Source organism: Crocodylus siamensis, chromosome 11 (assembly GCF_052110815.1).
Source record: "Crocodylus siamensis isolate JL-2025a chromosome 11, ASM5211081v1, whole genome shotgun sequence".
Classification (NCBI taxonomy): domain Eukaryota; kingdom Metazoa; phylum Chordata; order Crocodylia; family Crocodylidae; genus Crocodylus; species Crocodylus siamensis.
Genome location: NC_143405.1, coordinates 45,622,674 through 45,635,248, shown reverse-complemented (window position 1 = coordinate 45,635,248; position 12,575 = coordinate 45,622,674). Strand labels below are relative to the sequence as shown.

General features: G+C 40.8%; 1 protein-coding gene across 5 annotated transcripts in view; it reads left to right on the top strand.

Moving 5' to 3' along the window:
* Window positions 1-404: 404 nt before the first annotated feature.
* IL17RD (interleukin 17 receptor D) overlaps window positions 405-12,575 on the top strand; it is an 81,967-nt gene continuing 69,796 nt past the window's right edge. For 3 of the 5 annotated variants that reach the window (XM_090021335.1, XM_090021333.1, XM_090021331.1), the window contains exon 1: window positions 407-616. In XM_090021335.1, the coding sequence (XP_089877461.1) occupies window positions 494-616 (123 nt within the window). In that variant the 5' untranslated portion in view covers window positions 407-493. Of the gene's footprint in view, window positions 617-4,681; window positions 4,813-12,575 lie in introns of those variants that run through there. The other 2 variants (XM_090021332.1, XM_090021337.1) reach the window with 2 other exon arrangements.

The following is a 12,575-nucleotide window of genomic DNA, read 5'->3' as shown; positions in this document are numbered from 1 at the left end:
CACACCTCAGCGGGTCCTAAACCACACGGGAAGAACAGTTATCCCTGGGACCACTTAGGAACACTGCCTTCAGTGACCCAGATACATGGTGCTTCCCCTGCCAGGTAACCTACCGCGAGGACAGGTTATCTTTCTCAGTGTCTGATGCTCTCTGCTTTTCGGGGAAAGACACTTCGGCGTGTTTTCCAACACTCAGGCGTGGACAAGCGACTCCCAGCTCTCACTGGGACAGCGGGGGGGCCAGCCACCGGTGGGGATAGGGCCAAATACCGGAGCAAAACCTCTCTTGGGAAGAGGTGGCCGTGGCCGGGGCAGGGCAGGCGGGACTTCCCAGGCGGCAAGTGCAGGGAGGGCGGGCGAGGTCCCCGCACCCGGGGAAGCCCCCCGCCCCTCACGGCGGCGCCGCGCTGCAGCGCATGCCCGCCCCCGCCCCCGGGCCCCCCGGCTCGGGCTGCAGGAGCCAGTCTCCGGGCGCCGCCGCCGCCGCCGCACCATGGCTCCGGGGCTGCAGCTCGGCTCTCTGCTCTTCCCTCTCCTCGCCTGTCTCGGCGGCCTCCTGCTCGGCGTAGGAGCTGGCAGCAGGAGGGTGCCCGCGGGCGATACCTGCGCGGGGCGGGTGAGTGGCCGAGGCGGCTGTGGCTGTCTCAGCGGGGCGATGTAGGAAACAGTTGCGGGGAAGAGGGTGGAAGGCGATAAACTTTCTGTCGTTGGTCTTTACCTTTTGTTCCTGTCCCTTGGTTTACCTGTCGCGTTCCTGGTGCCCCAGTCGCAGTGCTAGGGAAGCCTCCCTGCTCGTGGGATGCGGTTTAGTTACAGTCGCCAGCCCTAGCCCGCAGGTTTCCTTTTTCCTCCGGGGTCTGACCGGCTCGCGCTGCAGTCGGCGCGCAGCGTTCCCCGGGGCAAGGCTGATTTTCGTTACCTTTCCTTTTTGTTCGCCTGTCAGTAAGGATTTTCTTGGTTTTAGATAATAAAGCTTTGCAAATGTTCCTGCACAAGCCACAACCCGGGGATGGTAGGATGTAGTATTGTTGAGCAGAAAGCAGAAACTCCTGAAGAAATACGGGGAGGGAGAGAGAGCAGATAAAGAACATATATTCCTAGGAGCATGTTAAAATTTAAAAACCTATTCAACTCTCTTTGTGTTGGCTTGAATTCTTTGGTCTCGAGGCTCACAGTGCTGCTCAAGTCTAGCAGCAACATATTTTTGACTGCAGACCTTCTGTTTTGTATTATGTTCCACGAGACAAAATAGTGTGCTCCACAGATTTTAAACAACAAAGATGGGTGTTTCTGTCAAGTTTATGCAGCAGCTACTTAATCAAGGAAACTTTCACTGCTGTTATGAGTCATAATATTTGATTAATTTTGCTTACTTTGACAGGCACAGGAATGTAGTGGATGTACTGAATGGATTCCTTTTTCTATGAGGAATGTCTGTGTATATATTACATTTGAATATATCTGGATCTGCATAATATAAAGGTCATGAGATGCTATCCTTTAATACATCATCTGAACTATTACCTTTCAAGTTACTGCAAAGACCTTTTTTTGGTTTTTACTCCCATGCAACAGATTTAAGAGCTTTATTTGCTAAATAAACATAACTGGTCTTTCCATTATATTTTCCTTTTCCAGGGATCTAATTTGTCTGAGCAGTTTTTAGATCCTAAATCTGATTCTGTAAGACAATTCTCACTTGTAAAAAAAGTCCATTGACTTGAGTGGGAGTTTTGAAGAGTAGTGAGGCAGGATGCCACCCATTGTCTTGGTTGTGTAGTATTTATCTTGGGTTGCATGTAAGTTTTGAATAGACTTGACATGCTATTAAATGACTGATGGCCCCTGTAACACATTGTCTGCTCTGGGGCAGAGCTGCCTTTGAAGTGCTACTCTGTAGGAAGTAAAGAGACTATTTGCTCTATTAAAATTCCTTGGTATTTCCTCTGTTTAACCACAGGCCACTTCCCCTCTGCCGCTCTAAACCCTGCAGGGACACTGACTGATTGAAAAGACACAAGCCCTGAAGTAATTGTATCCTATTCAAATAGATGTTCTTATTGCACCTTATTTTTAATTAGTTTCTCATTTATTGGTTAAGGGGAATATAAAAAAATATAAAAATTATTTAGGTCAATGAACAGTAAAACGTGTCTAATGCGTTTTAGTGAGTCAGTGCCAACTAAGATAATTTTAGTAATGTGTACAGTATTTTAAAATGCGTATTTTAACATCTGATATTTGACTAATTAAACAGGAAATAGAATGTGACTGGATATATGGGGGGGGGTTCCTTCTGCTGCTAGAATTGGGTATATTTGTCACCCTTCTCCACACTACTGGATCTTAATTGCTCTGTGAGTTCTGCTTTTGCAGATCTGCCTACTTACCTCATATACAAACTTTTCATGTTACCTTCTGGTTAATTTTGCATAACTTATTGGGACAAGAATACAATCTTTTTGCATTAAATTAATGCAGTCATTTTCAGTTTGCTTTTAAGTTTTTATTGCACTAAAAACTCAAAGCAAAACAATGTTGATATACTGGTAAGAATTTATATTTGCTAACTGAAACTAGTGAAAGTTGCAGAGCTGATCTACTCAATTCTAGTTGCATTGTGGGTTTTTTTGGTGGTCTTTTGCTTCCAATCCAGCAAACCTAACATGTTTAAAAACCCAGCAAAGCAGTTGAATGGATAAGCAAAAATTTAAACGTATAACTAGTGCTGTTGAGGGCAATCCCACTGAAGTTAATGGCAGAACTTCCATTGGTTTAACTGGAACCAAATTAATACCTACAGGTTTTAATGAGAGTTTTAAGGGTTGTCTTTACTTGAAAGCTGGATTAAGGTAAAACTGTGTTTAAAGTGCAATAGCTACTCAACTTGTGGGTAGCCCAACTCCACAATAGGGGTTCCTTTTCCCATGCTAGTTAAATCAGAAAAAGCTGTACCGTTCCAGAATGAGAGCAACCACATGGAGAGCTATTCTGGAAAGCTTTTCTGTTTAATTGCCTGTTGTAGACAAACCCTTAGCTGTGTGAGGAAGGCCATATTGAATTTTAAATTTAATTTGAGCATATTTGGGCCATGCTCATCCAGAGCTACATACGTGAATAAATTTACTCCCACAAGTGGTTATGTTGTTTTTAATGTGATTACTCCTGCAAGTTAAATCTTACGTTTTTAGAGCAGGCCCTTACTTATGTTCAATCTAAAAACAAGATAATTGACACCGTGTGCTGACAGATAATATATGGCATATTTTAAAGAACAAAAAGGTCACATACTTTGGTTCTGTAAGTCTGTCTTGTTGCATATGCCACCCTGGATTCTCCCCTGCAAGCATTGTTTGTGCTACTCTCATATCGTCTTGTATTTCAGGAACTCATTGCAACTGCCCCATACTCACCCCGCAAGTTTTTTGTACTGCTCTCCTGCTCTCCTTACCATGTCTGTTTGCACTTCTATTCCCCCTCAAACACTGGGAATTAAGCTATTCTGGAATAACTTCCTTAGTGTGGACATGCTTAATTTGGAGTGAGAATACCTTGTAGAATGTTTACATGTGGTGTGGTTCAGGAGTAGCTTTGAAATCAAGCTCTCCTTTAAGCAACGTTAATTTTCAGGTGTACAGATGCATATTTTCCTCCTCCTCCTTCATTGCTTTGTTTCTTTTTCTCTTTCAGGGTGTCAGTCTTCTTTAAATGGAGGAAAGAGCTGAGTTGGTGGGGAGGGTGTTAATGATTGCCAGCAATGGTTTCTTTCATCTTTTGATAACTGCAGTGGTGGTTGAGGTGCTAGCTCTGTTAACCAGATGTTGGCAGCTCCATGTGTCCCTCATTTTTTCTTTTTCTTTTTCTCATCTTTGCTCAAATCAGTAGTTTTGCCCACTGATGCCTAGAACATACCCAGTCATCTACTCCAGAAAATTGGATTCACCTCTAAGCTTGTACAGCTAGAACTGTGTAGTAGAACTTATGACTTTTTTTTTTCTCTGCAAGAAAAATGTGTTTGGAACATGTAACTAAATTTCCACAGAAAAAAGGATTTGGTACGGTCTGTGTATTTCAACCAATCTATTTAAAAACCAAGACCACAATTTAAGTATGTAAACTAACTGAATAGGTGCATTAAAGTTCCATAAGGAACATTGATTCTGAACAGTACATGTAATATAAAGCATTGAAGTACATCAAAATTGGAGAGGAAGATTCATGGAAACAGTTTACTTATGAGGAGTTCATTTAGAATACTTGCAACAAAATGAATTTTTTCTATACTTTATTTAGTAGTTTGAATATTCAGGCATTTAGAAGGCTCATGATCTAACAAGGGTTTCTGCAGTTTCAGAATTATTATAGGTTGGACTCTTTTCAGGGCATGGACATTCTTTGTGTTTTAGATTTCAACAAATAAAATCTGCCTTTCAACAACTAGAAATAGATTAATTAATCTATCGGGCTAATTTCAAATCTAGACCACTTATTTAAGAATAAAACAGATATTTCATAAATCTCATAACTTTCTGCCAGTAGACTAAGGAAATATTGTCATGCTGTCATGATTAGACAATGCTAGCTTTTTCTTTAGTTGTAATGTTAATGTAATATGGATGTTAATTAAAGCTGCAACTTTTAAAGGGTGCTTTAATAAGGACCAGCTGTCTTTTTCCAGCAGATCAGCCCAAAGATGGTGAAACAAAGCTTTGATGTGAATTGCCCATATAATTCAGCTGGAAGGGTGAAGTTTGCCAATGAATCTAGTGTTTTATTAAGGGACAATAAAGAGAGGAGAGCAACATTTTATTGGTAAACAATAAATACTAATATTGGTATTCAAGTTTTAAATGTAAAATAATTTATCTTTTGTTGTAAAATATTAAATGTACTACTACAACCATCTTAAAACTGTACTTGGAAGAGAAATATCAAAAGCTTGTTCTTCTGAATCTTTCCAGTTTGTTTGTGTTTTCTGTTCTGTACTTTATCTTTCATTTATGTTTTATTATCTGTTCTATACACAACTGAACATTATATAAAAAGCTGGCACATTGCACTTTGAGGAAATACATAAAATGTATGTCTCTGATAATATATCATAATTCATTTTTTAAGTGTCCTTGTTTTTTTCTTCCTTATAAAGGCTAAATTAATTTTGACAAGCAGATTAAAGAAAAGAGGGGCAACTTGTAGTACCTGCATTAGAGAAACTACTTTCAAGTGAACATGCAGAGAGGTTTGAGTCAGGATTTAAAATAAATCTTATTTCAGGATCAGAATTGAAATATAAACTTGATTTTATCTTATTAGTAACAGTATTTTTCAGTTGTAGACAACCAGCTATTTACCTTTCCTGACTTTTTATAATTATAGCCACCTTACTGACAGTATACCAGTTCCTCTGCGTGATTTTTTTGCAAGAAATGCTAATTGGAAAGAGACTTGGGGGTCATCATTGACCACAAGATGAACATGAGCCTGCAATGCAATGCTGCCGCTAATAAAGCAACCAAAACGCTGGCTTGCATCCATAGATGCTTCTTGAGCAAATCCCGGGACGTCATTCTCCCCTTGCACTCGGCCTTGGTGAGGCCGCAGCTGGAGTACTGCGTCCAGTTTTGGGCTCCACAATTCAAAAAGGATGTGGAGAAGCTTGAGAGAGTCCAGAGGAGAGCCACGCGCATGATCAGAGGTCAGGAAAACAGATCTTACGATGACAGGCTGAGAGACATGGGACTCTTTAGCCTGGAAAAGCGTAGGCTCAGGGGGGATCTGATGGCCACCTATAAGTTTATCAGGGGTGACCACCAGGATCTGGGGGAACGTCTGTTCACCAGAGCGCCCCAAGGGATGACTAGGTCGAACGGTCACAAACTCCTGCAAGACCGCTCCAGGCTGGACATAAGGAAGAATTTCTTTAGTGTCCGAGCCCCCGAGGTCTGGAACAGTCTGCCAGCGGAGGTGGTTCAAGCACCTACATTGAACACCTTTAAGAGTAAATTGGATGCTTATCTTGCTGGGATCCTATGACCCCAGCTGACTTCCTGCCCTTTGGGCAGGGGGCTGGACTCGATGATCTCTCGAGGTCCCTTCCAGCCCTGATGTCTATGAAATCTATGCAATGATGATTATTCTAGCAGTGATCAGTAATGCTTACTGCAATAAGGGATGGTCATCTTTAGCTGTTCTGAAGGCAATGTTTATTTAGCAGAAGCATATGGTTTAGAATCCTTTTGTCACTTCAGTAACTACCTGAGCCAACATTGAAATTGTCTAGTTCATTTCTCAGCATGTTATCCCTTTGTATTCCCTTAGCATTGTTGTTTATTCAAGATCATCCTGAAACATTTTTTACTTTATTTTACAATAAATGTCATTGGGCCGCTGAATGATTGACTCCCATACTCCTGTGGAGTGCTAATTAAAGTGTAACATTGACCCTTGTAATATAATGCCAGTCTACTTAAAGTTATTTTTTGCACATTAAAAAAATAATGCATGTACAGGATGTACAGAGCTAATAATATGTAAGTAAACTTGCATGTATGTTGGTTGATGGATATTGAGGAACACAGGGAGCTCAGCTAAAATATATTTCTTAATAGATGACTAACCTTTAAACTCCAGTATGGTCAGTTTTAATGACAAGCTTGCAAATGTTGTCCATTGCTTTGTAAATAGCTTATGTTGTCTTAATCAAGACCCTTACCTCAGTTTTAGCTCAAACCCCACAAAAGCCTTTGCACAAAACTGTTGTTCCTGGGCCTAAATGTGTTTTGAACTCAGGCTTCATTGCCTGCCTGGAAGAAGAGGGTTGTGGTTCTCAACTTTGTTAGACTCAGAAAATGCCAGTTCTTAGTTTTCCCTTTTTTTTTTTTTTGACTACAGAAAAATAATAGAGCAATTCTTCTCTTGCAGAAAACTCAGAAGATCCACAATGGGTCAGAATGTTTTAACACTATGAGTTCCTACTCAGAATCTCTTTAGTTTATATTGTGAATCATGTTTACACACCTAACATTGGTAACCTTTGGATGGCACTCTGCATCACCCTTGACAGGATCTCAAGACACCCTAGGGCACCAGGGCATCGTGGTTGAAAATAATTGGATTAGAGCCTGTAGTGAGGTTGTTGTCAAAGCTCATGTAGCAGGGTCCAGTGCCTCTATTTACCAGCCTGTCTACTTGCTTACTTCCTGATCACTTTCACTACCTGTCATTTTATATACTTCTTATTGCTGTTTAACCTTTGATGCTGTGCAGTCTGCTTTTTCTATAGTACTTAGCTCGCCTCTGCCTAACAGCTTTGGAAGACGTTGTGCCACCATACTGCTAGCTAAGCAAAGGATTATACTGTGGTCCCAGTTCACTTCTGGTGCAACTGCAACAAAGGATGTGACTTTGTGTAATGCACCCAACACTTCCTTGGTGTGATAACATTTCAGAGAGGCTAGCAGAGGTAGGGGTGAAGGGAATGACTGTCCTGTTACAGAGAGAATTTAAAACATAAGATATGGTCATACTGGCATCCAAAAGGTTTTGTTGGTAATACCACTTTGCCTTCAGTCTGACAAATACCTCCCCCCACCCCCCACCCCCGCTCTCCCCCTTCACCATCTTGCAGTTAATAAGTGCATAATTAAACCTTCTTCTGCCAGGTGCTCTGATTTCAGGAAACAGTTTTATGAGTCACAACACTAGATAGTAAGCAGATCTCCTAAAATTACAGTGGGCACAAACACTCTGTTGATTGCTTTGTTGTTCACCAGTTCCTGCTTGCCCAAATACATAAATGGCAGATTTCCTCAGACTCAGCATAAAGCACTTGCCGTTATATCACATACGGTGTTTACAAACTTGGCTTTGTGGTCAGCCAAGGTATACTATTGATTAGCATCCTTTGTGTCTGACCAGCTTATAGCATTTGATTATGATTCTTGGTAGCTGACAGCTTCGTGTGCTTCTCAGAGTTGGCAAACTGCAAGCATTGGAATACTGTTGATGTTGGGAAAGCTAATTTTCTCAAATTCAGCTATTATTTCAAGTACATTAACAATATCTACTACCTGGAATAAAGCACAGAATTAATTACCTCACAGATCTCTACTAAAGTGATTCTCAACCAATGCCAGTCCACCCTAGGTTGCCACCAGATCTTTTGCAGGGTGCCATGAGGTATGGGGAGATATGTGAACTGTTAGGAGATGAGCAGATAGGTGCAGGCTCAGGCTTGTCCCTGCCTGGTGGATCTCGCATCCTCACGTCGGGCCCATCTGCAAGGAAGTAAGCAGATGTGCCTCAAATCCCATAGGGGGTGTCTCAAGTCCAAAGAGGTTGAGAACCACTGATCTATTAAAACAATAACATTAATTGATTGGCTGTCATCAAACTGTTATACATGGACCTCTAGTAAGCTTCCAGGAGTCATAGCAATCCCCTTCTGGACCAGTTTAGCATCCCTACTTTGTACAACTTAGCATTGGAGAGCCACAGCAGGCTCCACTGGTAAGACTTCATGAAGATCTGCTCCCTCACATGGAAGTTCTGGAGCCACTGTTGCCCTCTCTGGTCTGCATAATGATGTAGTCCCACCACTTTGTGGTAATTATCCTGCATTGGAGATTCTGGCTTCATGGGGAATCTGCAATGATCATGGCATGCAACAGATGTCACCACTTTACCGTGGCAGCTGCTGGCATATCTGATCTTCTGAGAGCCACTGACACCTTCCATGGGTTAGAACTGTTGCTGAAATATAATTTATTGTCTCCCTTATTCTCTGTCTGTATCCTGGCAAAATAATAGTGCAGCCACAAGGAGGAAAATCTGATTCATCTCTGTTGGATATGTGACTTTGCACTACCTGGAAAAAACAAATGTCAGGGATGTATAAAGCTTAGAGTGTTTCAACTGAATGTGTTGGTGGGCTTAATAAATGTCTGCATGGGTGTTAAGAACGGACCATTCCTGAACTGATTCCTGGAATGGCAAAAGTGTGAGGCACTATGAGGTCTTGGATGTGTTCCCTCAGATATCTTAACAGAGAACCCAGGCAACATCAGCACCATTTTGGATGTAGTTATATGCATTTGAGTTGCTGGTGGCTGTGCAGTGTGGACATTTCCAAGCAGGTTTTGCAAATTGGGATATATACTATAGACCCTGGTGTCCTTTGCAGTGTAAATATAACCTTCAAGATAAATGATGTAAAGTTATTACAGTGGGGTGGCAGTAACAGTAGAGGTGCTTATTGTTTAACAGATAATTTTTGTAAATGGTGTAAAATTCATCTCCTTACTTGAATTGTCATGTGATCATGGGAACCCAGGGTAGGTTAGAGGTCAAAATCTGAGGTTATTTGAACAAAGTTTCCCAATAGATGGCACCGACAAAAAAGGGGCCTGCTTCTATGAGCTGAATACTTGATACCCCAGTTGTAAAATTAATTGTATAGTTCTTATAATTTTATTTTGAATCAGTGGCTCAAAACATGTCTCTGATCTTTTCCAAACTGATACCACCTGTGCAGGATTGTACTTCATTAGTATTTAGTACCCTGTATTCTAAAAAGTTATTCAGGGTAAAATTTGGTTCTGTGATGTAGTTTAAGCCAAACTGATGAGCTAGAAAAGTAATCTGCAGGTATGCAACAGGACTGAGACTTTCTTGTAAACCAGAGTCTTCCAAGGCATCCTTACATCAGATTAACTGGTAGCCAAATGTGACAGAGTGTGCTTGTTGACGGTCAGTATTGCCCATGTACTGTTGATTCAGGTCCTGCTATTTTTGTGCTTTCAGAGAATGTGTTTTGTGTACATTTCCTTGTTTTTTCAGGGCCTCCTCCTGGAAGTTTTGTCTAAAAGCATGTTTAGATTTTACCAGGGTGTGAATTAATGGGGAGCTTGGGAGGGCTCAGCCCCCCCCCCCCCATAACAGACAAGAGCAATAGTCAAAGTGTAACTTGAACCCTGCATTTTACTCTAGAGATGTTGCAAGGAAAACAGTATTATTTAATCAGAAGGGAAAAAGAAAGTCTGGTAACTAGCATTATTAGTGTAAAGCAGAAGTGTCAAACCCATTTGGCCCTACAGGCCAGATCTGGATTGCAGAGCTTCTCAGGCTGTATCTGGACCGTGGGGATTCTTAACTATACATTCTTTTCCTCCTAAATTTCTCCAATACTGATGCTGTGTACTAACCCCCCCACCTCACAGGGTTGGAGTTGAATGAGATTATCAGGCTTTTTTTTTTTTTTTTTTTATGGCCGCTTTTTCCTTTATTTCATAATAACAGTTTGCTTCATCTTGAGGAGCTATATTGAAATCATAGTCATAGTTTGATACGTGAGGATTTAACAATTTGGAGGGGTTCTGCTGCCCTTCCCATGGGATGTTGCATGTTAAGGAATAACGTGTTATGGTAAGGTTCCATACTTTGATATCATATCCCAAGACTACACCTGGTGATCTAGGTACCGATTTGCACAACGTTGAGTTAGTTAGCCATGTCCAACCTTCGCCTCTGGGATCGGTGTTATTCTTGATTTCCCATTGGTGCCACTTCAACCCTTGGCATCTGTAATGAAATTAAAATGGTTGCTTAGGTCTTTATTAGACCTAGCTCTGTGAGGTTAACCAACTCTGATGCACCAACAGCACTTGATCTTCCTCAGTTAAACAAAAATAGGTGTTGGGATGTTTCCCCAGCTGGTCAATTGCACCTTTAGTCATTTTTTCTTCCTTCGGTAGGTGTATCCACACTTTGTCACCTTTTATATATTTATATGTCCAAACTGGAAGTTGGACTTTTTCGTGACTTAGCCACAAAGATTTATCATTATTGCATTGTATTAATGTTACATGTAGTACCATATCCCTGTTTTTAAAGGAGGTTCATTTTAAATATATTTTTAATTGCATTTTCAAAATCCCAGTGTGTCTTTCCACAACCCATTTGATTGTGAATGGTACGGGGTATGTACATGATGTTCTATATTATTAATTTGGCACCATTCAGTAACTCATTTACTTTGAAAAGGTGGGCCACCATCTGTAGCAATTTGCTTTGGAATTTTCCATGAACTACTAATTCTTTCTAATGCTTTTACAACATCATTAGCTGTGGTATGTTTCAGTGGAACACAGTTAAGCATTCTTGTTCCCATGTCCACTACCACTAGTCCACTTGGGAACCTTTTTGCATCTGCCATAAGGTCCACTTGCCATGTTTCGCCTGGTTTAAAATACTGGCTTTTAAGATATGCATAATGATTTTGGGGCGAAACTTTGAATTGATTACATACTTCACACTGTTGTCTGATCCTTTTCCTTAAACTCCAGGCATTCATTGGACCCCATCTATTAGCTTTTAATATTCGGTTTTCCCGTTCCTGACTCCGGTGTCCATTATATTCATGCATCTATGTAAGGTATGGTTCTAGCTCAACTCGTTGGTTCTCTTCTAAGCTAAAATTGTGTACTTCCTTATCTAAAGCTGCATGGTATTGGTTAGTATTTTTAGTATGGCTTTTAATGTGGGTAACAAATGTTGGGATTCTATGTGTAGTTAACATTTTAAAAATATTTTCCCAAATTTCTAAATGTGCTACTGGGTTGCCTCCCTTTGTTAACACCTGCCAGATGTACTTACTGTCTGTTACTAACTCCCAGATTTCTGAACCGTGATTCATCATACAATGTTGTATCAGTACGTGTATTCCTTTAAATTCTATAAGCTGGGCACCACATTTATTCATTTCGTTAGCTAGGCGGGTTACCTGACACCTGGTACATTTCCAACCAAATTTATGTCCATCCTTGGTTGAACCATCACTGTCTCTCCATCCTTCCATAAATGTGCCTCCATCATGTGCCCACTCTGGCATTATTTTTTGGCTATCATTCGGGGTTCTATGTCCTTGCCAATATTTCCCCCAATTTTGAGTTAGGCTAGAAGCTAATTTTACCCAGGCGCTATGATTTCCTTCGAAATATGCAGCTGGAGTATTAAGTTTCATGGGTTCTCTCCCTGTAGGATGATGGACTTTTGCATTCTCTGTTAACTCCTGACTATACCTTTTTATAACAATAGTGTAACCCAAGTAATACTTTACCTAAAGTTCCATATCTAGTTTCAGGTCCTTTAAGCGTAAAACTCCACAAGTCTATTACTTTACTTCCTTGGGCTGCTTTTCCACTTACTCAATCTATACCTGTTCTAACGTATAGTTCCATCGGTAATTGATTGTGTATTCAATGTAAAGTTAATTTTCTAGAACTTAAATCCACTACTATTCTCTCAACTTGACTTTGGGCTGCTGCTGACCAGCTCTTATTTTTATGGCCGCTCTAATAGCCTTGGTTTGCACCGTAGCATTTTCAATCCAATCTCTTAACTAATTGATAATTCCTAATACTGCCTGCATTTCGGTTATAGTCCTCAGGGTAGCTTCTGTTGCTTTCTTTAAAGCTGTCACCCATTTATCTTCTGGGGTTATTTCTTTTTCATTTATTGTTTTCCAAGTAGGTAAAATTTTTGGCTGCTAATTTGGTTTTGTCTGGGTTTACCTTCCA